At 34.1% G+C, this 27,368-nt stretch overlaps 1 protein-coding gene across 1 annotated transcript in view; it reads left to right on the forward strand.

Annotated features, from left to right (window-relative positions):
• Window positions 1–27,368, forward strand: part of LOC113116900 (gamma-2-syntrophin-like) — a 68,088-nt gene that overhangs the window by 17,378 nt on the left and 23,342 nt on the right. Inside the window, exons 2-10 of the mRNA XM_026285200.1 lie at window positions 367–504; window positions 1,829–1,885; window positions 2,154–2,211; window positions 3,564–3,607; window positions 5,129–5,170; window positions 9,725–9,812; window positions 12,045–12,136; window positions 21,011–21,138; window positions 26,011–26,140. Coding sequence (XP_026140985.1) covers window positions 367–504; window positions 1,829–1,885; window positions 2,154–2,211; window positions 3,564–3,607; window positions 5,129–5,170; window positions 9,725–9,812; window positions 12,045–12,136; window positions 21,011–21,138; window positions 26,011–26,140 — 777 coding nt within the window. The remainder of the gene's footprint in view (window positions 1–366; window positions 505–1,828; window positions 1,886–2,153; window positions 2,212–3,563; window positions 3,608–5,128; window positions 5,171–9,724; window positions 9,813–12,044; window positions 12,137–21,010; window positions 21,139–26,010; window positions 26,141–27,368) is intronic.

Below are 27,368 nucleotides of genomic sequence, written 5' to 3' on the forward strand. Positions count from 1 at the left end.
ATATTTTCAAAATGCATTTCTTCAAATTGCTTAATGTCAGCATACAAGCATTGATTATGAAGCCAATTAAATTAATTCAGTTAAAAAGTATGAACAAAATATGACTAGCTACAGAATACATATTTTTTTTTTAATGCATGGTGATGTGTTTATTTTGGCGCAAACTGTTCCTTTTAGACAAACAGCTGTGATGGGCTACACATAAATTAATTATTATTATTTTTTTTTTACAATTAAATGTCATTTTGACATACATATGTTCTCTATTAGACAGAATTTCCAACATATTATTATATTTTTCAGTTTATTAATGAATCTAAATCTCATGATGTCTTCTAACACGTTTGTTTTTTGCTTTTTCAACAGACAAAAACCGGACTTGCCCTTTTGTACGACGAACACACAAGTAACACATACGACGTTCGTTTAAAGTTAATGAAAGAGCTGTTAATCATACAGAAGCAGGATGTGGTTTGTGTGAGCGGCGCTGACTCCCATCTAAATGTAAGTACTGAGTCTGTACCTTCCATTGGATCATGACTCAAACACGTTTATCACGTGCTCATCATATCACCACTTCATTGTTTCATGCATCATCATCATCATCATCATCATCATCATCATTCATAAATGACGTCAGTGTCTACATGCTCCAGCCCCTGTTGCTGTCAAAACACAATGACAGTCATTAAATGTGTATAATGCACAGTGGAAAACCCCAAATAGTCATAAACAACATCATTAGTGAGGTTTAGAGCATCATTATTATCTGTTTTATAACTATAAGTGACCTGGTGCATCATTAAGAGTCACTTTGACCCAGAAACACATTTTGGGTTTTGTGCAATTAAAAGAAAGTAAAAAGGAAAGTATTGGCTTTCTAATGGTGTGACTAATTGTGGTTTCACTCTAAAGCGAGATCATTAATGTTTTAGCCATCATAAACCTTAGTCACAGATAATTTTTTGGCAATCGTTTGGATGTTATTTGGTAAAGTTTTATAAAGTCTTCCCATTTGATTTGATCAATTTATTCCCATTAAGATTACTAAATCATTACAGTGATTTGTCAACATACTTGAGGTGAACATTGTTGGAATATCTTGATAAAATTTACAAAAATGGAAAGTTGGAGATGTGTGTCTTTCTCTCTTTATTTATTTATTTTTAATGTTATTTAAAAAAAATAGACACATAAATAGTAAAAATGTATTAAGTTTTCTTTTTTTGTTTTGTTATTTTTTCCTTCATTTTTACCTATCTTTAAGTTTTTAAATGTATTTTTTTAATCTTTTTTTTTTTTATTGCCATGTGAACAGTAAAATAAGTGGATTTTTGTATGTATATATGCATTGTTTTATTTATTTATTTGCCTGATCTTACCTGTTTTTGAAATGTAAGGCTTTATGTTAATTAATATTATTTAAATAAAAACATTCAATACATAAATAATAATAATATTATTATTATTATTATTATTTAAGTATTGAATGTTTTTATTTATTTTTTATTTATTTATTTATTTATTATTATTATTATTATATTTGTATTTTTTACTTATGCATTTTTTTGCTTGATATAACCTGTATTTTAAAGGGTGAGACCATTTTTTATTTTTATTTTTTTTAATATATAAAATATATAATTCTTTTAAACATATCAATGGTAATATTTATTTATTTATTTATTTGGCCTGATATTATCTGTATAAAGCATTTTTGTGTATAGGCTTCAACTGAGGTGCTGCCTTTTGACCACTTCTTTCTTCATTATGTGTTATGTGTTTGATGCTATGAATATTTTACCAACTAAATTCCCATTTTTTAAAGCACAGAACTGTTGTACTTCGAAGACAGCTGACTGGAGGTCTCGGTCTGAGTATCAAAGTAGGTCTTTTGCTTCTTTAGATATCATTCATCCACTTTAAAGAGCTTAATTAAACATGCTCAGGTACTGCACGCTTACATCCACAGGCCAGATAATTATTGCACAATATTAGCCTTTTAAAGATCAAAGAGGATCTTGATATAAGGATCAAGTCTCATTAGTTTTATTCCCAATAATCTTTGAAGAGGCGATAGATTTGTATTTCTGAACAGTGCTGGATGTAAGAGGTAGAAGTCGATTTCCTTGACGGCTCTTCGTGTATTTCAGGGGGGAGCAGAACATAAAGTGCCTGTGGTCATCTCAAAGATTTTCAAAGATCAAGTAGGTAAGATGACAAGCGTTCCTCCCATCCGCTGTAAAGCTAAGCACAAGCGCTGGCGATAACATTTAAAGGAGTAGTTCACCCAAAAATGAATTTGCTGAAAATGTGCCCAGGATATCTACAGTTTGTTTCTTCATCAGATTTGGAGAAATATAGCATTGTATCACTTGAAATGTAGCATTGTATCACTTGAAATGTAGCATTGTATCACTTGAAATTTAGCATTTTATCACTTGAAATGTAGCATTGTATCACTTGAAATTTAGCATTTTATCACTTGAAATGTAGCATTGTATCACTTGAAATTTAGCATTTTATCACTTGAAACGTAGCATTGTATCACTTGAAATGTAGCATTGTATCACTTGAAATATAGCATTGTATCACTTGAAATGTAGCATTGTATCACTTGAAATTTAGCATTTTATCACTTGAAACGTAGCATTGTATCACTTGAAATGTAGCATTGTATCACTTGAAATGTAGCATTGTATCACTTGAAATATAGCATTGTATCACTTGTTCAGCAATGTATGCTCTGCAGTGAATGGGTGCCGTCAGAATGAGAGTCCAAACAGCTGATTAAAACATCACTAGTAATCCACAGCACTCCAGTCCATCAGTCAAAATCTTAATGTGATGTTTTTATCAGCTGTTTGGACTCTTATTTTCTGACGGCACCCATTCACTGCAGATGATTCAAGTGTTACAATGCTACATTTCTCCAAATCTGATGAAAAAACTAACTTTGGATGGCCTGTGGGTGAACTATACCTGTAATATATTGTGTAAGATCTTGTAGAGTACAGTTCTTCCTACTTTTATTTTTCATTTAAAATAAATGCACTGCACAGCCTAAATGTAGTCCGTTTGATAACTCTATAATTAGCACTTGCTCGCATTATAGTTTTTTCATCGCGAGTGTCTGACAGCAACTGCTAACATGTGATTAGAATCAGTATTGGAGAACAGTTTATCTTTGCTGCATGCTATAGAGTTCAAATGTATTTTAATCACGGCTAATTCAAGACTCTGTGCATGTCGGCCTGCATTGCATTCACAGTTTTAGTGCTATTTATTAGCTTCCCGCTGTCCTTTCTTAGTTCGGAGACGCTAAGCGTAGAAATATATCCGCTCTTTGATACCAGAAAGCTTATGAAGTTTCATCATGTTTGTCAGAAGGCATTGAACTAAAACCCAGATTTGTGTGAAATCGTCCCGAAGCGCTTCACTAGATCGAAAGACTCATCAAACTCAAATCCTGATTGCCATGTCATCGCATTAAAGCACTGTTAAATGAGTAATTATGTCCCAATCTTTCCATTAACCCCTGGCCGGACCGTCCGGGGCTGTAGCCGATCAGACGGGGATGCTGTTTATCGGCGATGCCGTGTTGCAGGTCAGTGTTTCCTGCTTTTGCACGCTCTTGCTCCTGATGTGGCCCTCGGGGGCCAAGGGTGCATGTTAGAGCGCCATTCCCTCTGCATTTTAATGACGCTTCCCTCTGATTCATTTTCTCTGGCTTGACTGGAGGTTTAACCTTTATCTCTTTGTATGAATCAGAGGAACAGCAGCAGAAAGAGAGAGAGAGAGAGAGAGAGAGAGAGCAAGAAACAGAGTAATAGTTCCTGTGGTGCGACTGAAACAAACGGTTTTATTACATTTTGAATGTCATTGAAGCTCTTTTTTATATAGGCCCTATAAATACACATACAGAACAAGTGTGAGACCACAAGGTGAAGAAAAAATCTAACTCTTCTCTTGAGGATCACCAAGTCTGATTCATAAAAAAAAAAAAAAAACTTGCAGCATTTTACGTTTACTACTAACTGAGAGTCATATGCCACAAAATTACAGGTATTATTAAATCATATAATTTATTTAAAAAAAAAATATTTCTTACAGACCTCAAATTTATAAAAGGCTGTGTGTATCTAATAATTAATATATTTGTATACAGCTATAGAAGCAATTTTTCAGACTATATATATCAACAATAAAATTAAAATGTAAAAAAAAAAAAAAAAACATTTTATAATTAACTAAAATGACAAGTCTAATTAAATGATAAATGCAGTAAACCATTACAATTATTTTGTTCATGTTTTGTGTGTGTGTGTGTGTGTGTGTGTGTGTGTATATATATATACATATGTTTGATTAAATTAGTAAGATATTTATTTATTTATTTATATATATAATAACATTAATAAGGAATGTATGTATTTATTTTTTTATTCAATGAAATTAATTAGAAATTGATGCTTAATGCCGCAAGAATGGATTCAACTTTTAACATTTCAAATTTAAAAATAAAAGTGACGATTAAAGTGACATGAAAGACATTTAGATATTAAGTATCAAATAATATAAATCGTATTAATTTCAAATTAATTTCAAATTAAACTCTCTATTCATCAAAGAATCCTGAAGAATAAACCATATCACTTTCTATAAAAATATTGGACAGCACGGCTGTTTTCAGCATTGATGATAATCAGAAATGTTTCTTGAGCAGCAAATCATCATATTTTCATGATTTCTGAAGAATCATGTGACACTGAAGACTGGAGAAATGATGCTGAAAATACAGCTTAGATCACAAAAATCCATTACATTTTACAGTATATTCACATAGAAAATAGTTATTTAAAACAATAATAATATTTCACAAATTTTACTGTTTTAACTGTAAAAATAATTTAGCAAATAAATGCAGCACTGGTGAATAGAAGACTTATTCCAAAAGCATTAAAAAGCTTGCCAACCCTTGAACGGTAGTGTATTTTAAAGTATGTATATATAAAAAAAATGTATGGTTGTGAATTTTGCAATAACTGGTTGTCATGAAAATAGTCAAAATACAACTTTAGGGGGATAAATTGTGATCTCAATATATTTATTTATTTATTCTGTGCAGGTCAATGGCATTAACGTGGAGAAGTGTACACACGAGGAAGTCGTGAGTATCTGATCAGCTCTTTCATACATACACTTTGAAGCAGATTTCTGAAGCACTCGATCCTTTATATCAGCAGCGAGTGCTTCACTTCTCTCTGTTGGGCCTCAGCTGAACCTGATCGATAGCAAATAGATTCATCTTGAGAGAGAGAAGGGATGAGATGCTCTCTCACTCCGGCAGGTTCTTCTCTGTGATCCTGACAGCTGTTCCTCTTCCTCACATCTCCATCCGGACATGATTAGTGATTTCACCGAACAAATACAGACTAAGACATAAGTTATACATGAGAGAAGATGACAGAAATCATCCTACAGGACAGAAACATCACAAATCAGATCTGTAATGATCAGTGGAGGTCAAATGAAGGTCCTGCTTAGATGTTTCTGAGTTTATTCAGGTCCCAATGTCTCTAATCAAAAGTTCTCTGTATGAGCCTGAAGGTTTTAAGTTCCTCCATCAATGACCTGAGCTGCTATTCACATACTGTATATTTTATAGCTCTATACTCCTTTCCGTCAACACTTTACAATAATGTGTCATTTGCATTTGTTTAGAACAGATACATTTGTAGCTAGATTTTTTTATATATTCATCTACCATTATTTTTTATATATTCGTTTATAAAATTATAATCATTTATTGTTTGTTCATGTCAGTGTTTTAGTATCATTGAGATACTTTTATAGATTTTTTGTAAATATTTTGAATTAATTTAATATATAATTTTATATTTACTGTCTTAATTAAAATTTTTAGTTAAAGTTTTTAGAATTTAGTTGTGTGTTACTGTTGTTTTTATTATTATTAATATTATTATTATTACATTTTTAGTGTAGTTACATGTAGTAATCTAATGTTATCGAATAAAGGCAAGGCAAGTTTATTTACATAGCACATTTCATAAACAATGGTAATTCAAAGGGCTTTACATAAAAGGAAGTAAATTAATCATACAATATAATCACAACAATAAAACAAGGAGTTTAAAAAGTTTTAAAATCTGAAATCTTCTGGAAGCTGATTCCAACTGTTGGAGGCATAATAATTAAAAGTGGACTCCCCTTGTTCTGTGTGAGCCCTTGGTATTTCTTACTGACTCAATAATGATCTGAGTGGTATATTCTTATTATATTCATTGAGCATATCTGCAATGTGTTTAGGTGCTAGGCGATCAAGTGATTGATAAGTGAGTAAAAGTACTTTAAAATTGATCCTAAATGTAACTGGAAGCCAGTGTAAGGACCTGAGGACTGGTGTGATATGCTCAGATTTTCTGGTTCTAGTCAGAATCCTGGCAGCAGCGTTCTGGATGAGCTGCAGATGTCTAATGGTCTTTTTGGGAAGGCTGGAGAGGAGAACATTACAATAGTCCACCCTGCTGGTGATAAAGGCATGAGCAATTTTCTCCAAGTCTTGACTGGAAACAAAACATCTAATTCTTGCAGTGTTTTTGAGAGAATAGTATGCTGATTTAGTTACTGCTTTAACATGACTTCTGAAATCAAGGTCTCCAGAATCACACCAATATTTTTTACTTGATTTTTAGGGTGTTTGACACGTAGGGTCTAGGTATGCATTTACCTCAAGAGCTTCATCTGTGTTTCCAAATGCAATGACTTCCGTTTTCTCATTGTTTAACTGAAGAAAGTTTTTGCACATCCAGCTGTTAATTTCATCAGTGCATTGGCAGAGGGAGTCAGTGGGGCTGTATAGCATAGCTGTGATAGTCAATTTGGTTTTTTTCTCATTATTTGACTTAGAAGGAGCATATAAAGGCTAAACAAGAGTGGTGCGAGAATTGAGCCTTGTGGGACTCCGCATGTCATGGATGGCCACTCAGACTTGTGCTCTTAATGAGTGCTGTCGCTGTGCTGTGATGCATTTAGGAGCCAGATTAAAAATTGTCCAGATATCCATTTGAGTTTAAGCTCAATTGGTAATGCATTGCGTTAGCAAGCACAAGGTTGTGGGTTCGATTCCCATCTAACACATGTTAGGTAAAATTGTCGGCTTGAATACACTGTAAGTTGCTTTGGATAAAAGCGTTTAATTTAATTTAATTTAATTTATAACAGGTACCAGATTAAATGGGTCAGACGTACTGCTTGAGAAGGCCTTACAACAGAAATAGAGAAAGCTACAAACACACTGGGTTCCTGCTCGTTCTGTAAACATTTGTGAATGTTGCTGCTATCATAGCGGAGACCCGACACATATTACTGAGATGTGTTATTAGATGTTTTTGTTCACCTACAACAGATGGAGGAGGGTTTGAGCCCTGGCATTGTGGCAGCAGCTGGAGATCTCTCACAGGAGAAGGACAAGCTGGGCCCACAGGCTTTGGTGATTTGGTCCAAAGAGTTTGGTTCCACCATAACGATTATCAGTTCCTCCTTTTTCTGTGAGAAGCTTAGAAGTGGAGATGCTGGAGAGAGGGATGACATGTCTGGTAAGCAGAGCTCTGGCTCTGTGTTTCCGGTGGCGGAAATATGTTGTCCTGGCATCCTTGGCTTCCTTTCATAGTTATTCCAGTCCCTGAAAGTGTTTAGTTCAGTGTCAAAAGTGTGTTGTTTGTGCACAATCTCAAGCAGTAGGCAAGAGCACCCAAACAGTAGCAAAGCCTAAGATAAATATTCAATTAAAACCTATTGTAAAGTGTTACCTCATTTTATTTGTGTGTTTTTATTTCCTCTTTATACGTTTTATGAGAAACACCTGAGACAAAGTTGATGCTTCATTGTGCAATATATCTCCTGGGCAATAAAAACACAATCTGGGGTTTTCCATACTGTAGTTGTCTTATGTTTGAGTTGCAAGACCAACCTCAAAAGATCATTCAGTAAAATGTGAATGGTTTCTTAAAATTTTTTAATTGCTTAAATTTTTAAACTGCTTATTTGCAGGAATATCCAGTGTTCGGCTTCCATCAAGGATTGTCTGTGAGTGTAACAGACTTTAGATTAAAGGAATCTTGAGTTTTGGAGCACAAATTCACATGAGGGTTTCTTGGTGAATATGTCATTTTTTTCAAGCATCAGCTCTCTGTGGAAATGTTGTACAAGTATGTCCTGTTTTCACCAGAGATGAAAGATCAGATTTGTTAGATTTGAGGTTATGATTAAAATAAATTCAACATGCAGTCAGAACTGATCCTGTTTCTGGTGATCCTTCACAATCTGCTGCAAACTGCGTTCAGATCTGACTTATGATATTAAACACACTTTGCAACATCACATCAGTTCCTCATGGACAATATCAGTTTCACTCTTTTTTTATTGGGGGGGAGGGGAATGTTTGTTAATACCTTTTAATGATTTTAACTTCCTGTAATATACTGAAAGCTCAAAATATATCCATTTTCATAACAGTTGATATGAAGCATAAATAAAGTAAAATATAAATGTAAGATGGTTAAACTAGAAAATAAGATGGAAAATCTAAATTGGTGCCTTAGCAACTAACTGAAATTAATGGAATCACTAAAACTAGCTGAATTACTTAAATGTCCAACATAAATTACAAATTTATGTGCGTCCAAACAACAATCCCATCTTTTTTTGTTGCAGCACAATAATAATATACTATGAAAATACAGTATAAATGACCCGTACCACTGTTATTTTTGCTCCATTACGGTATATTTTCTATTGGCTTTTATTTTCATATTTCATATTTGATATTTATTTTTTGTTTTAGTAATTTTATAACAGTATTTAGTTAATTTATATATATATATATATATATATATATATATATATATATATATATATATATATATATATATATATATATATATATATATTTCTATTTGGCTTTAATTTATTTTGTATTTTGATTTTACTCATTTTAGCGCTTTGCTTATTATCATCTGATTTATGATTTTCTTCTAATGTTTATATAGTATACAAATAATGAAACTGTAATAATCTAATATCAACTCAATTTCATTTAAATGTAATGCATCCTTACAAAGTAGAATTGCAATATTATGTCTCATCAGGCTAATAATTATTAAAAATCTTACAAATGTAAAATTAAGATTATCATTTAAAAATAAAACAAAAAACAACAACAACAACATCACTGATATATAATTTTTCTTGCTTGTCAAGGGCCCACAAATGACATCAGAGGACCATAACATTTGTAAATATTAAAATATTACCTTTAATTCAAATAAATTTAAGTAAATATTTTAAGTCAGAGAGGTTCAGCTGTCAAAGTAGTTGTGAATCCCTGCGTGAGATGATGAAATCTGAAGATACGAGACACTGACTGAGTAATTGCTTGTCTAGGGAGTGGTTAGTGAACCTGAACTCAGCACTTGATGGTCCAGCGCTCCAGCGGAGAGAGGTCACACAACGCTTGCTGTAATAATCATTTATGAGAAATCTCTGAGAGATTACAAACTGATTGCATAGAGTTGATTTAATCTAAATGTTGCGGCTCCTCGACTCAATTAGGTGTGAAAGAGCCATTTAAATGCAGCTCAAGTGCATCTTCTCATCCTGATGTCAGAAGGATGTTTTATTTCTTTATTTTATTTCTGTGCAGGTTCATCTTTTGCGGACGGCAGGGGATGAAGTCACCATCACTGTACGCTATCTCAGGGAAGCGCCGGCCTTCTTAAAACTCCCATTAGGTAGGTTTGCTTCACATCTGGATTTCAATTCAGGTTAAGGATTCAGGAGTGAAGTAAATGGTTCTTAAAGAATGGTTCATTGAATCATTGGGCTTGTTCGACTTGAAGCGGATCATCACCATCAGACTCTCGCGGTACTTTGATGTCATACACCGATCGGTCTGTGCAGTGCCACTTCAAATCCAACACGACTATGGCCAATGGTTCAACCAAATTCGTTCAAAACGTGGATTAAGAAATTAAATGCTGCTGTGGGTTTCTCGGAGATGAACAATTCTGCTTTGTTCTTCTGGTTGGCAAAATTTAGCAAAACAGACAACATTGTGTCTAAAATAACACAATATTAACTTCTTAATGAACTGTTGTATAAGATGAGTATCACATTTGCACTTGTGTAATCTTGCAATTAGCTTACAGCTCGTGTGATATTTCTTAACTATGTGATTTAAATATGAGACACAATTTCAAACGGCCGTATTGCACCAAATCTTGAATTTTAGGGATATTCTCTAGGCTCCATCACGAAGTAAGTTGTTGTCCTGCCTCATATTAGTAAACAATTGACTGTATGAATTGGCATATAATACACATAGGTCTGGGTAATATGGTAATGTGGTAATAATTTTAACGCGCTATTTTTCTCTATAATTAATTAATCTACTTAACGCGTTAAATTACTAGCGCTAATATATATAAGCTAGGTGGTGCATTAGAAAAGGGGCTCATCTCCTGTTTCCAAAATGCATCACAAAGTGCTTGAAAAAGCTGTAACAACATTACTCCTGTTTCACACCAATGTTTAAATTTTTTTTTCAAGTTGGTAGGTGTCAAGGTACAGAAACCAAATAATTAAATGTAAAATAGCACTGGATAGTCTTCAATGTAAAAATGAAATATAGAATCAAACCTACATTTATTGAGACACCTTCAACATTTCTCACATTATTACAGTTTTGATATATATATCAAAAATTATACCTGGTGTCTGAATAATTTTTGGTTTGACTGTTAAAACTACAAAGTAATTCAATCAAGAGCGGTGAGTGATTTTCATTTTCTTGGATTAACATTACAGCAGCCAGTAGTTAAATTAGGCGCGGTCACTTTAAGAGACGATGAACACATTCAATATAATACACATCCCATTTTTTCCCTCAACTGTTTACTTTCACTTAAGAAATAACTGAAATTATTCTAGCATAATTTCCAAGGTGGATATTTTGACTTTTTTTTATGTATTTGTCGGCACAAGAGCAAAAATAAGCAAATTTGGTGTTCAAGTGTTTCGAGACGCCTTTCTCTTCGCAAAAGAGAGCTCGGTTCAGTGTCGCGGCCCGTGAGACGCGGCTCTCGATCTCTCTCCGCACCGAACATGCGAAAAAGATAAGCTTTCGTGACGATGCGCAGCAGTGGCCCGTCAACTGTCCTGAGCATCTTTTTAGGCTGTCCTCAGTGAGTCAGTTATATAAAACAAGGTGAAAGTCATCATAGCTTGCTTAGTATAGACCCAGCTCCTAACCCAACTTTGAGAATAGATTAACGGCGATATTTTTTTTATCGCCTGATAAGAGTCTCACATTAACGCAGCACGTTAACGCCGATAACGGCCCACCACTAATATATATGTGTGTGAAATACCATTTGACCAATTACCATTTTTTTTATAGATATAATGTTTTATTTTATTTTTAGTTATCAGTAACAGCAGCTATGCAGAGTTACACATCTTATGCACAACATTTTCTCTCCATTTTGTTATGCTATCCTGAGGATTTGTCATGAAGTGAAAAATATGAATTTTTCCATCCATTCTTTTCAGATTAAAATTACTTGAATGCACATCACATTTCAGCTAGTAAGTAGGAACTTCACTGACAATTCTGAAGGCAGCTTCGATTCTGCAGGTAGTGAATCCCTCGGGACTGAAGTGAGCAGCTATGTGCTACATGAGACAGAAAAGACAACTTTCATAGTGGTGTTTCTAAGATTCTGCATTTTCCAGAGATGGCCGTGTCAGAACTCCTGCGTCTCGTGCATTTCACACTCACCTTATACGCATAATCTCCTGTGACTTTGGTGTCCGTGGCATTGTGACAACCCAGAAAGCAGCTTGCCAAGCTAATGCACGTCATATCGCACGGATTTAGAAGTACGGAGTAAATAGAGTAGATTTGCACACAGGATGAGCTCTGCTGTATATAGAATATGTAATAATCTGCCGTATTCCCTCAGGTTCACCCGGACCGTCCAGTGATCAGAGTAGCAGGGCGTCCTCGCCGCTTTTCGACAGTGGTTTGCATTTAAATGGGAACTCGAGCAACACGGTAAGTCACCTTTTGTATCGTTGTGAGCATCACTTCTGTTAAGGAGCTTATTCATAAGCCTCGAAAGTGAGACGGATGACAGAATCAGGTTGAAAATGCCTCTGTGCCAAATAGAGAGCTGGAACTGATTTCTTGAGCACTGTGGTTTTAGGCGAGCATCACTATTATTTTTCCTCATGATTGGGTTTAGTAGTTTCGAACAAACCTATAATAATTTGCATTTAACTTAAAGGAACACTCCGACTTTTTGGGACTTTAGCTTATTCACAGTATCCCCCAGAGTTAGATAAGTCCATACATACCTTTTTCATTTCTGTGCGTTCTGTAAGTGTTATTCGACGCACCCACCGCTAGCCTAGCTTAGCACAAAGACTGGATGTAAATGGATAATGGTAGCATTAATGCTAAAATTCTTAGTATAAATCTTGTTAGTAATAACTTTTGATTTGTGAAAGAAAAATGCACAATTCTGAGAGAAAAAAAAAATCTGAGCTATGAGATAAAAAGTTGCTAGAAAATGCTGAGGTATGCTGTTTAGGTTAGGTTTGCGTTGAAAAGGCACTAACAAAATGTTTTATGTAAATAAGTGTATGTCAACATTATCAGATAATAAGTAGTGTTTAAGATGTAGCTTACATCAAAACTAGGCTAAATTGTAACTCCACTCAAGCTGGATATAGAGGTCATGTGTTTCATCTGACCTTGAAATATCATCGCCAGTGCTCCTCGCTGCCAGTTAATAGAGTGCGGCAGCCACATGACCCGACACACTGAGAATATCCTGCCGTCATCTGAACGAACACGCTCTGCCTCGTTAAGTCACCGGTCACTTTCTTATTCAAATCAGAGAGCAGAGGTAAGGCAGACGTCTGACTCGATCTGCCCACAGACTACATGAACACACAGAGATTTACATGCAGCACATTAATGTGACGACACACATAACACTGAGACCCTGGGGAAGCGGCAGTGCTACATGTCAGCAGGTGAATCTCTGAGATCTGAGATCTGCATACAGCCTCTCATGCCTGAGAGAGAGAGATGAAAATGAGAAACACAGTCTCAGAGCGCAGACAAATCAAGGTTTCAGATGCCACCCTAAAGTCAGTCTATAAATAGAACAGAGCTCAGAAATAGCGTTGATGACAGTTAGTAAAACATTTTTTTTGGTTGTTTTGATGATGCTGGGTGTTTGCAGGGTGTTACTATGATGTTGCTAGAATGTTGTGTGTTTGCAGGGTGTTACTATGATGTTGCTAGAATGTTGTGTGTTTGCAGGGTGTTACTATGGTGTTATTATAATGCTGTGAGTGTTCGCAGGGTGTTACCATGGTGTTGCTAGAATCCTGTGGGTGTTTGCAGGGTGTTACCATGGTGTTGCTAGAATGTTGTGGGTGTTTGCAGAGCGTTACTATGGTGTTGCTAGAATGATGTGGGTGTTTGCAGGGAGTTACTATTGTGTTGCTAGAATGTTGTGTGTTTGCAGGGTGTTACTATGGTGTTGCTAGAATGTTGTGGGTGTTTGCAGGGAGTTACTATGGTGTTGCTAGAATGTTGTGTGTTTGCAGGGTGTTGCTATGGAGTTGCTAGAATGTTGTGTGTTTGCAGGGTGTTACTATGGTGTTGCTAGAATGTTGTGGGTGTTTGCAGGGTGCTGCTATGGGGTTGCTAGAATGCTGTGGGTGTTTGCAGGTTGTTACTATGGTGTTGCTAGAATGTTGTGTGTTTGCAGGGTGTTACTATGGTGTTGCTAGAATGCTGTGGGTGTTTGCAGGTTGTTACTATGGTGTTGCTAGAATGCTGTGGGTGTTTGCAGGGTGTTACTATGGTGTTGCTAGAATGCTGTGGGTGTTTGCAGGGTGTTACTATGGTGTTTCTAGTATATTGTGTGTTTGCAGGGTGTTACTATGGTGTTGCTAGAATGCTGTGGGTGTTTGCAAGGTGTTGCTATGGTGTTGCTAGAATGCTGTGGGTGTTTGCAGGGTGTTACTATGGTGTTGTTAGAATGCGGTGGGTGTTTGCAGGGTATTACTATGGTGTTGCTAGAATGTTGTGGGTGTTTGCAAGGTGTTACCATGGTGTTGCTAGAATGCTGTGGGTGTTTGCAGGGTATTACTATGGTGTTGTTAGAATGTTGTGGGTGTTTGAAGGGTGTTACTATGATGTTGCTAGAATGTTGTGTGTTCGCAGGGTGTTACTATGGTGTTGCTAGAATGTTGTGGGTGTTTGCAGGGTGTTACTATGGTGTTGCTAAAATGCTGTGGGTGTTTGCAGGGTGTTACTATGGTGTTGCTAGAATGTTGTGTGTTTGCAGGGTGTTACTATGGTGTTGCTAGAATGCTGTGGGTGTTTGCAGAGTGTTGCTATGGGGTTGCTAGAATGTTGCGTGTTTGCAGGGTGTTAATATGGTGTTGCTAGAATGTTATGTGTTTGCAGGGTGTTACTATGGTGTTGCTAGAATGTTGTGGGTGTTTGAAGGGTGTTACTATGGTGTTGCTAGAATGTTGTGGGTGTTTGAAGGGTGTTACTATGGTGTTGCTAGAATGTTGTGGGTGTTTGCAGGGTGTTACTATGGTGTTGCTAAAATGCTGTGGGTGTTTGCAGGGTGTTACTATGGTGTTGCTAGAATGTTGTGTGTTTGCACGGTGTTACTATGGTGTTGCTAGAATGCTGTGGGTGTTTGCAGAGTGTTGCTATGGGGTTGCTAGAATGTTGCGTGTTTGCAGGGTGTTAATATGGTGTTGCTAGAATGTTATGTGTTTGCAGGGTGTTACTATGGTGTTGCTAGAATGTTGTGGGTGTTTGAAGGGTGTTACTATGGTGTTGCTAGAATGTTGTGGGTGTTTGAAGGGTGTTACTATGGTGTTGCTAGAATGTTGTGGGTGTTTGCAGGGTGTTACTATGGTGTTGATAGAATGCTGTGGGTGTTTGCAGGGAGTTCCTATGGTGTTGCTAGAATGTTGTGGGTGTTTGCAGGGTGTTGCTATGGGGTTGCTAGAATGTTGTGTGTTTGCAGGGTGTTACTATGGTGTTGCTAGAATGTTGTGGGTGTTTGCAGGGTGTTGCTATGGGGTTGCTAGAATGTTGTGTGTTTGCAGGGTGTTACTATGGTGTTGCTAGAATGTTGTGGGTGTTTGCAGGGTGCTGCTATGGGGTTGCTAGAATGTTGTGTGTTTGCAGGGTGTTGCTATAGTGTTGCTAGAATGCTGTGGGTGTTTGCAGGTTGTTACTATGGTGTTGCTAGAATGTTGTGTGTTTGCAGGGTGTTACTATGGTGTTGCTAGAATGCTGTGGGTGTTTGCAGGGTGTTACTATGGTGTTGCTAGAATGCTGTGGGTGTTTGCAAGGTGTTGCTATGGTGTTGCTAGAATGCTGTGGGTGTTTGCAGGGTGTTACTATGGTGTTGTTAGAATGCGGTGGGTGTTTGCAGGGTATTACTATGGTGTCGCTAGAATGTTGTGGGTGTTTGCAGGGTGTTACCATGGTGTTGTTAGAATGCGGTGGGTGTTTGCAGGGTATTACTATGGTGTTGCTAGAATGTTGTGGGTGTTTGCAGGGTGTTACCATGGTGTTGCTAGAATGCTGTGGGTGTTTGCAGGGTATTACTATGGTGTTGTTAGAATGTTGTGGGTGTTTGAAGGGTGTTACTATGATGTTGCTAGAATGTTGTGTGTTCGCAGGGTGTTACTATGGTGTTGCTAGAATGCTGTGGGTGTTTGCTGGGTGTTACTATGGTGTTGCTAGAATGCTGTGGTTGTTTGCAGAGTGTTGCTATGGGGTTGCTAGAATGTTGCGTGTTTGCAGGGTGTTAATATGGTGTTGCTAGAATGTTATGTGTTTGGAGGGTGTTACTATGGTGTTGCTAGAATGCTGTGGGTGTTTGCAGGGTATTACTATGGTGTTGTTAGAATGTTGTGGGTGTTTGAAGGGTGTTACTATGATGTTGCTAGAATGTTGTGTGTTCGCAGGGTGTTTCTATGGTGTTGCTAGAATGCTGTGGGTGTTTGCTGGGTGTTACTATGGTGTTGCTAGAATGCTGTGGTTGTTTGCAGAGTGTTGCTATGGGGTTGCTAGAATGTTGCGTGTTTGCAGGGTGTTAATATGGTGTTGCTGGAATGTTATGTGTTTGGAGGATGTTACTATGGTGTTGATAGAATGTTGTGGGTTTTTGCAGGGTGTTACTATGGTGTTGATAGAATGTTGTGGGTTTTTGCAGGGTGTTACTATGGTGTTGCTAGAATGTTGTGTGTTTGCAGGGTGTTACCATGGTGTTGCTAGAATGTTGTGGGTGTTTGCAGGGTGTTACTATGGGTTTGCTAGAATGTTGTGTGTTTGCAGGGTGTTACCATGGTGTTGCTAGAATGTTGTGGGTGTTTGCAGAGGGTTGCTATGGATTTGCTAGAAAGTCCTGAGTGTTTGTCAGGGCATTGTGATATTCTGATCTCTACATATAGCTCAGTTTTCTTCTTCAGTGTACACTGTAAAAATTTTTTTGTTGTTTTTACAAAAACTTTTTGGCAGCTGTGGTTGCCAGAATAATTTTGTAAAAATACAGAAAACTGTAAACACATTTACGTCAAAAACTGTTAATTTTACAATATAAAGCTGTAATTTACAAACAAGAAAATGTGAATATAAACCAGTAAATTCAACAACACACAAAATTAAATCTGTTTTGTACCTTGAAAATACTGACAACCACCATAATAATAAAGATGGTACTGTATAAGAGAAAGCCACATGAAGTATCAAAGCTCATCACAAGTAGCTTCACCACAAGCAGAAGTATATATTAACATATAGAAGGTGCACATTTATGGAAACACAAAACACCATCATGGTAACACACGTGATACTTAAATAATGCAAAAAACTTTCATTAAGCAACAGACGATGTAACATAAAGCTCAAATGTACATAACTGATAACAAGAACTATTTAAAAACATGATTATTTAAACAAAATACTTTAAAACGTGGAGTGTCACGCAGGGAATTCTGGGAATATCAGTTTACAGTTTTAGACTGTAAATTATACATTGATTTGTTCTTTTTTTACTTCTAAAAGCTGTATAATTAACAGAATTTTACTGTAAATTTACATTAAATGCTTTGTTAGATCTTTTACAGTTTTTCCCTGTATATAGTACGGGAACTTACAGTTAACATATTATCAGTTTTTTTCCGTAGCGTTTTTACAAAATTTTACAGTTAAATGACACTTATTTTTTACAGTGTAGGATTATACAGCGTTTCTTCAATATATTAAACACACCTCTATCCCTGAGTTTAAGCATCACTAATAGTTATTTTGTTACATAATATTTGACAAAATATCCTTTATGGTGTGTTCATATCAGCTCATTTATCCGTTCTTTGTAAATGAGGGCGTCTCCAAGAGCAGAATTGTTTATTTTAATGATGTTCCTCTAGACGCATCATATTCCCACGAAAAAATGGGATGAATGTAGGAGCTCACAAGGTGTCTTTCCAGGAACAGAGTACACAGATACTTCATTGTTAAACATTGAATGGCAGCCACTGTGTCCAATTAGCGTAAACAGATGAATTATTTTCTTCTATTGACTCTCTCTGCCTTTGCCAGGCATGGAAATGTGCAAAAACACATGCGGCGCTCTCCTGACTGCTGAGTCGACAGTATTTGTGCTTTTTCTCGAGTTCCTCAAATGAGTTTTTTCTAATCCTCTTGTAGTGTTTGAGCTCGTCGGCAGCAGGTGATTATAATTCTCGGAGCTTGTCGTCCCCTCCAGGCTGTTGTGACATTGAGCTGACTGACAGCGTTTCACTTTTTATCGGCCGACGGGCTGGTGCTTTAGCACTTTATTCATTTACATACTTGCCAATAATTAGCATAGCAGCTCTCTTTGCCAAATCTGGAGGTAGGGATGCCAAATAAAATTGGTATTTCGGTGCATACTTAATACTGAAATCATTAAAAATACACCAGTTTCTCTAGTAGTTTGGTTGTACTGACTCTAAATATTGGGAATGGTCAAAATACTGTCTTGATAATGTATTCATGTAATTCAAACCGGATTTGTGTCCAAATATTGGATCTGTGCTTTCAGCCTAATAGACCCGCCTTCAGTTATTATGTTATTAATATTAACCCAACCCCAATATTAACAAAAACAAAGAAAAAAACTGCTTAAACAAGCCTTAAAGATGGTTGGATATAAAGCTAAACCAGCTGAAACCAACTAAGACATACCTCTTTAGACCATTTACTTAAAAAGTGATTTATTTTCAAGATTTCTCTTTATTTCTCTTTACTCTTTATTTACTTAATTATTTGAACAATATATATGTACATATATAAAGAAGATACTGTAAATGGACTCACTTCAAGGCAATATGGCATCTACACAGGCTGTTTTTATTAGAGAAATAGTGAAATGTCACTGCTGTATAGTGATGAAGCTCTCTGGAAGAGAAAGTGTAATGAAGAGCTGGTGTTTGGCTCCTCGTGAGAGATGCTCTGTGAGTCTGATCCGTCTTGACGTGTCGGCGATATTTCATTCAGTGTCATCTCTGGGCTCTTGCTTGCAGCTCAACATGAAAGTCAAATCAAGTTTAATTATCCAGCCTCAGTCCGAGTAAACAGCAGAGTGGAGAATACGACTAGAGAAACCTTCACGTGTAATTGGTGATGGCTTGAAAATCCAGCCACAAGTGAAAGAATCCAGTCAGAGATGAAATACGGAGGGAATTATGCTAAAAAGTTTCTGATACTGAAAAAAGAATTGTATTATTTGTTACATTTTTCATTTTAATTTTAGTTCATTTTAATAATTCAGTTTTTTCATTTATTTATTTTTTATTTTTTTAATATAGAGATCTATGTGTGTGTGTGTGTGTGTGTGTGTGTGTGTAAAATACTTTTTTGTTTATTATGCTTTGTTTATGTCATTTAAGGAAAATCAGACATTGCTTTGGAAACTAGCAGACATAAAATGTTTTTAAGAACATATTTCAAGTTGCATTTTTACCTTTTCAGTTTTAGTTTCTGACTGGAAAATAAACCCAAATGCTCTGTACATTGCATCTAGAAGCAAGGTCAGAAACGTCTCTAAAAAAATCTATATCCCCATCTTAAGCATCCCACAGCTACTGTGAAGCACCTGTACTGATGTGCTTTGCAGAAAAATATGATTTTCATCTGATACGAGGAGATTTATAAGCTTTGCACTGACTATTTGCATCCGAGAGATTCATGCATGTCATGCATAATATTACGTTAATACTGATATGACTGATGGGATTTTGCATTTGAAGTGAGTAGAGCACAAATGTGATGCACACTAGGGGCTGTACAGTTTGAAGAATATAAACTCTAGAATTGACGAGCTGAATTTTAGGGGTTCCCAGCAGCGCTTGCAGCAGTCTGTAGAAGCCTGTCCCTGTCAGGGCCATAACCATCATAGACACTGAGGAAGAAGTTTCCCACAGTATTGAGAAATGGACAAACTTCCCCTCCAATGTTTGAAAGTCTTGCACTGATTTGCTGCACTTTGTTATGCAGTGCTCTGTTAGTTATACTGTAGGATGACAAGAAGAGTTAAAAGTCAGATCTTTTGGCTGATCTGCCTCAGCAGTCTAACAGCACTCATCAGTGTCAGAATGACTGAGACAGCCAATCAGATCAAAGAAGGCGGGGCTTACTGTCAGCATGAAGTGTCTGTTTAACATTGAAAGAGAGTGAGATGAGATGGAAACAGTGAAACCTTTAATGTTTGATGCAAACTGCTCAACTTTTTTTCTCTCAAATTCACATTATTTTAATGGAAATTAGGGTATTTTTTTTTTTTACCCGATTCGTGTAAATAGAATTTTCGCCATTTTTTTTTTTGCTAATAATTCAAAAAGATTACTTCACAGCTATATGGTTTCTGCCACCAGAAGAAAAGTAAACAAAAAAAATTAATTTCAATTTTTTTTATAAAGATTTTTTTTTTTTTTTTTGATTGAAAATTCTGAATATATGTCACAAGTCAGACTTTTTTTTTTTTTTTTTTTTTTTTTTTACATTTCTGATATTTGGTGTAAATTCTGAGAAGAAAAGTTAACATTTTTGAGTTGAAATTGACGTTTATTCCACTGCAGAAAAATATTTTTTAAATAAATTGTTGTAGATACTCAGAATTTTAAGAAAAAAGTCACACTTGCAACAAAAAGTCAGAATTCAGAGTTTATGTCTTGCAATTCTGTTTATATCTCACAATTCTGAAATGTGAGATTTAACGAAAAATTCAGAGAAAAAAGTCAGAATTTTGAGGAAAAATATTTCTTCTGTTTATATCTTGCAATTCTGTTTTTGTTTCTGCTAGAGCAAAAAAAAAATCTAAAGATATAGATAGATGGAAGAAAGGATGTATGGATGGAAAATTCACTATATATATATATAAATTCAGAATTACGAGATGTAAACTCAAAATTGATTTATCTGGTTAAATATCTGAGATAAAAAAAATAGCAATTACATTTATTTATTTATTTATTTATCTTTAAATCTGTGACTGAATAGTGCTTCTATTGCTTTTGAGAGCTAACTATGCATTTACAGTGTTCAAGCGTTCATCCGCTTTAGACTTGCATCATCTTTCTCCTTCATCTGTGAATATGCATGCAAAATGTCATGCATTTACGTGATGCAACTGTAATCCTCATTGATTTGTAAAATACAGCAGGATCAGGTTGAGCCGGAGTTATTATAAGACGGGGCCGAGCGCTGAGGATGTCTTTGAATCGCAGGCCGTGGTTGTTAAGGAGCCGCTGGCGTCGTGATCAAAGGGCAGTAAAACGAGATGTTTCTGCTCCGGCCTCTGACTCTCTCCCTCTCATTTATTCTGTCCAGGCCCCGTCGTCGCCCTCCTCACCTTCGGCTAATGAACCAAAGTATGAGAAGCGCTGGCTGGATGCCGTCAGCCTCCCTCTGTTCATGGCTCGAATCTCTCGACGCAAAGCTGGAACCGACAAATTAAGGTACGGTAATCCGCCGTGATGCTGTAAGGTTTGCCCAGTGTTGGTTTTGCAAGCCTTTTTCATTTAGGTGAGAGGATGTTAAACCCAATATCTATGCAGCGTCATGCCGTGTCTGGAAAGGTCAGCGATGCAGCAGCCGCGGGTCGAGAAGAAGTGGCTCTAACTTTAGTCGACTGCCGTTGAATGATATCGCATCACATCGGCGGAGAAGAGATATATCAGTATCCACTTTAAATCTCAAAGCTTGTGATTGCAGCAGGTGGAATCAGATGCTTAATTAGGCAGAATGCATAATCTGAATATATTTCTATGTGCTTTGGGCTCGACTCCAGGAGGAGTTTCAGGTCTGACTCCTTTTTTTTTTAACCCTACTGCCTTCTGTCGTTTTATTAGTCCAGCTTCAGCTGGTGCTTCATTTGTTGCATTTGTTGTCAAATCTTTCCTGATTGTGATCAAGTAAAGGTCAGAGTAATGTCAGTAATATCTCCAGATGAACTCTTCCTGGACTGAAGCAGCTCATCTTCACCTGATTCTCCAACAATCATGTTTTAGAGTCTCAAATCTGATCCTCAGGATCTTTTGAGGAGCGTTTGTTTCCAGAAGCTTAACTTTCACTGTTCCTCAGCGGAGGAATTATCTTCACATGATCTTCTACTTTCCTCCGTATTCTTACTATATCAGACTAATTCATAAAATCCTGATGGATCAAATATGATGCATAACATAAATACAAATGCTTACTTTAAAAAAAAAAAAAAAAAAAAAATATATATATATATATTTAAAACATTTTTCATAATATGAGAGGAGAATAAATGGGGAAAACATGCCACTAATGCATATCTTGCATGCCATTAAATTTTTTTGTTGTTTTACTTTTGCATTTATATATATATATATATATATATATATATATATATATATATATATATATATATATATATATATATATATATATATATATATATAAACAAAAGTATTGATTCTTATACAATTTTTGTTTAATGTTTTATTATTGTTTTTTATGCATTTTAATATAACATAATTTGATTTATCATCCCTCATTCAAGTTTGATATACCTCCAAATTGATTTTATCATTTTGTTTTTGTTTTATTTTTATTCATTTATTATTAATTTTTTTACATAATTATAAATTAATTTAAAATAATTGTAAATAAAAAATATGACAAATAATTATAAAATAATAATTTTTTTTTTTTTTACAGTTTAATGCATTTTAAAGTAACATAATTGGATATAATGCAGAAACATTTACTTTTAACCCACGGACCTCAATCAAGTGTTCAATAACGTGTTCAATAAACTGTTGTATTTAGAAAAAAATATATGCTTTTTGATTATAATTTCACATGACAGGCTTTACAGAGTTAAATCTGTTTTTCTTTTTCTCTCTTCAGTATATATTGATTTGTTTTTCTGTCCATCAGCTGCACTTTCTCTAGAACTTTTCACTGAAGTTGATATCTCCTGAGCGTCTGAATGCATTTTTAAACTTTTAACATCTAAGAGTCCATCTTTCATGAAGGATTGTCAGCTTTTCATCATTTTAATGCTCAGATTTCACATTCCCTGCGAATGTAAGACTCTCCCAAAAGCCGAAAGCATCTTCTCAGTCTCTCTCTATGTATGCGATGGCCGATGAAGACGCTCTCTCCAGACTAATCGTTTTTTTATTGTGTTCTGTGGGCTACAGTCTGCTGCTAGTTCAAGCAGAACATCACTTTCTCCAAGCAATTTCTATCTGAAAAAGGCCAAGTGTCGAATGGACGCATCTCACACATGGTTGGCGTTAATTGAAATCATGCCATTTATTGAATTGCTTTACTGGAAAAGTTGCAAGCTGCTAAAGATGCCGTGTTTTGAGAGCAGTGCTTCTGTAATCTCACTTCAGTAATGGAGTTAGTCTTGCTCTCGCTTGATTTAATGCATTAGAAATGTGCATCTCACAGCCTTTTGGCCTCGGTAGCCCTTCATAAGCATAATCATCTGGGCCACAATGGAAAGGACTGCTCGAGCGTCACGCAGAATATGTTTTGACGTGATGGTGTTTCTGACAGCTATCATTAAATAGTCAGTCCGGCAAATCAGAGAGTAATTCATCTGCGGCACGCTCCGAACACACTCTGAAATTAAATGTCAAAGCCGCCCATTATAGACAATTGATGGAGGAGTGAGTGTGACAACCCTGTCTATCAACTCACGCATCTCATCCCTCACATTTATATTGATAGCTTTGCACATTAAAAACGAACGGAAATAAGCAGATTACAAAATCTGAACTGACAGACATGTTATAGGTCAGTCTTATGATAGCACTCAGAGATCTGTATGCAGTCGGGTTTTGTGCCCGGATTATTTTATTTTATTTTATTTTATTTTATTTTATTTTTTATTTAACTTTGCTTTATTTTAATTTAATTTAATTTAATTTAAAATTAATTTAATTTTAATTTTAATTTTAATTTTAATTTTAATTTTAATTTTAATTAATTTAATTGTATTTAATTTTATTTAATGTAATTTAAATTTTTAATTTAATTTAATTAATTTTTCTTAATTAATTTAATTTTATTTTAATTTAATTTAATTTAATTTAATTTTATTTTATTTTATTTTATTTTATTTTATTTTATTTCATTTCATTTCATTTTATTTTAATTAATTTTTATTTTATTTTATTTTATTTTATTTTATTTTATTTTATTTTAATTAAATTAAATTTAATTTAATTTAAAATTAATTTAATTTTAATTTTAATTTTAATTTTAATTTTAATTTTAATTTTAATTTTAATTAATTTAATTGTATTTAATTTTATTTAATGTAATTTAAATTTTAAATTTTATTTAATTAATTTTTCTTAATTTATTTAATTTAATTTAATTTAATTTAATTTAATTTAATTTAATTTAATTTTATTTAATTTTATTTAATTTAATTATATTGTTTGTGTGTTTGTTTATTTATTTGAATCATCGGTTTCGGAATTTGAATGAGAATACAAAAAAACATACTTTATTACAATTGTACACTTTATAGATTACAGTTGGGGATACATAACTTGTAATGAAAATAATTAATATTATTCTTAGTGGTAGTGTTTAAGTCATATATTTTACTCTCAGAAGATGATAATTTTTTAAAAAATTTTATCATTGAAGTATGCTATTAAGAATTAGAGAGTAAGTGTAAATTTGATTATTTGTCATGAAAACAAAACAAAAAACAAAATGCTGTTTTTTATAATTATTTTTTATTTATTCTTTTCTTTATGCAAACTTTATTTTGATGTTCCTGCGAGATTCATATAAAGTCTTGTTTTGTGGCATTATTTTATCGTCATCTGGAAATATATACTGGGAAGACATTAATGTAATGCATGCACAAAACAACAACAGAAACATCCATCATCTTGCCTTTTCTTAAGAATCGATGTGAATCAAGTAGTACTGTAAGCCACCTGTGACAGAAAGCAATGATTCAATACTGTGCAAATTATGGCCACACTTGTCAATTTGTCTCTGTTCTTGCAATCTATAACATGTCTCTGATGTCTTATTCATCTCTTCATTAATAATAGAATAAATCTCGGTGGCCCTGAAGAGTTGATCAGGAATCGTTTCGTTCCTGACTCGTATCTTGCATCACGAGCTGCTTACTATCAGAGTTTATTTTATCACAGTGATAATAAAGGCTCTGCTTACAATAGAGCACTAGTGTATGAGGCTGCTCATACTGGCCAATATGAACTTTATGCTGCCGCATGCTGCTTTTAGAAATAATTTGTCATTCAGTACACAATATACAGCAATAAATGTTAAGCTAGAAGTGTGCTATTGTTGTCAGATTCGTGACTGCGGCAATGATGACTAGTATTAATGCCTTTATTTTTATTTAGAATGTATAAAAATAGAATAATAGTAATAATAAATATGTAATGTGTGTGCAAATATAATCATTTACATTCATAAATAATGCATTTTATTTATTTACTTATTTTTATTTATTTATTTATACATTTATTTTATGTATTTATTTAATTATTATTAATATTTATATTATAGTATTTTTATTTGCATTTTGTATAATGATGATGGTATTAATAACAACAACAATTATTATTGCTAATGTATTTTAATTATATTTTAATTATATATATATATATATATATATATATATATATATATATATATATATATATATATATATATATATATATATATATATATATATTATCGTTATTATTATTATTATTATTATTATTATTAGTATTATTAGTGTATAACCATTTTATAATAATAATAATAATAATAATAATAATAATATCATTAATAACAATAATAATAATAATTATTATTAATAATAACATATTAAAATATTATTATTATTATTATTATTATTATTATTATTATTATTACTGTATTTAATTAATGTTGCTTTTATATTATTTTATAATATTTTTATTCATGTATTATTTTTAATATATTATAATAATTATTATTATTAATAATAATAATAATAATAATAATAATAATAATTATTATTATTATTATTATTATTATTATTATTGTTGTATATTTGTTTCAATCATGATTATTATGATCCTTTTATTTAATAAATTATTTATAATGTATTATTACTATAATTTTTGCCTTTAATTTAATAATAATATTAATAATAATAATCATAATCATAATTTTTTAATCCAGGTTTTTTTTATGTATACAGATACAATCTGCATGCTGTAAGAAACTATTTGATTTGTGCTGAAGTTTGGTTTTCTAGAGTTGTGCTTTTATCAGTGGATTTAGTATTTAATATTTCAATTTTTTTGTTTTTGTTCATCCAGATCGAACAGTTTTGAAGTCATTGCCTTAGATGGAGTTTGCACGCACGTTCTTCAGTTTTGCACTGCAGCAGAAAGCACAGACTGGCTTCAAGCAATATCAACCAATATCAACGATTTGACCCAGGAGAGCGTAAGTGACATGCATTATCTGCCGCGGCATTCGTGTGAGTGAAACCATGAGAGATCAGAGCAGATCCGGACGTCTGAGGCTATATGTACAGCACTGCAGCAAATGCAAGTTTTATGACTGCTTTCAGGCTGAAATATGAATATGCAACTGGAATTGTGCTGAACTTCAGAATTGGATGATTTACACTTCACCATATTTTTATGGAGTTACTCTTGGTATAACCTTCTGGTAGCCGTTTTATATATAAAGTGTGAAAGTATTATATTGTGTATAACAATTGCATGTTCTTATGACTTATGCACATGCATGGCACTGTTTAAAGGTGAAACTATAAATAGCATGCATGCATTGTTATGAATAGAAATCATTAATTATTTATGAAAATATTCAGTGCATTGAGATGCATGTGATAAATCATTATACGTAAATCTTTATAATGCATGAAATGCATTGACATAAACTCAACTTTTCAGCTGATGAAAAGGGTCAGAACGTGTCAAACGACACTCAATCAATGTGTCAGTCGCTCTATTTATAGGTTATAGGTCAGCACAATAACAGATCCGCTTCCACCCGCACATACACTCAGCTGTTAATTAGACATTTAGCAATCAGCGTCCGTCCTCATAATTAGCTGACGTCAGCGCAGTAATTGCACGTAAAACGGGCAGCTGTGTGACAGCTTCAGAAAAAGCCCATTGGATCATCAGCGCATGCACTAATTAAAACAACGCTCAGGAAATGAGATCGTTAGGCGATATTCTTGGCAAGCGCAGAAGACTTATGAATCGAGTCCAAAGAGCACGAATCTGGAGAAGCTCAATAGACCTTCATGCTGCAGTTTTACTGAAAGAGGAGCATTATTAATAAGAGTTTTCAGAGTGAAACTATCCATCATAAGGAGGAATCACATGACAAATATCTGGACATGTTCTGCCAATATTTAACAACTAAATGAAACGAATAAGCAATTAAATAGTCATTTTTAATCATTTGTGTTATTAGATTCATGTCAATGAAACAAATGTAAACCTTCCCTCTACTGCTTTATAGCATACTGTAATGCAATAAATAAATAAATAAATAATAATAATCTGTTAATAATAATAATAAGTGCTGTCAAATTAATAACCGCAATTAATTGCAAATCTTTAAAGTGCACAAAAGTGAAGTTTTTAATATTAATCATATTATAATAAAACGTATTGTTTTTAATTGTAAAGTGTTC

This window comes from Carassius auratus, chromosome 17, assembly GCF_003368295.1.
Source record: "Carassius auratus strain Wakin chromosome 17, ASM336829v1, whole genome shotgun sequence".
NCBI lineage: Eukaryota > Metazoa > Chordata > Actinopteri > Cypriniformes > Cyprinidae > Carassius > Carassius auratus.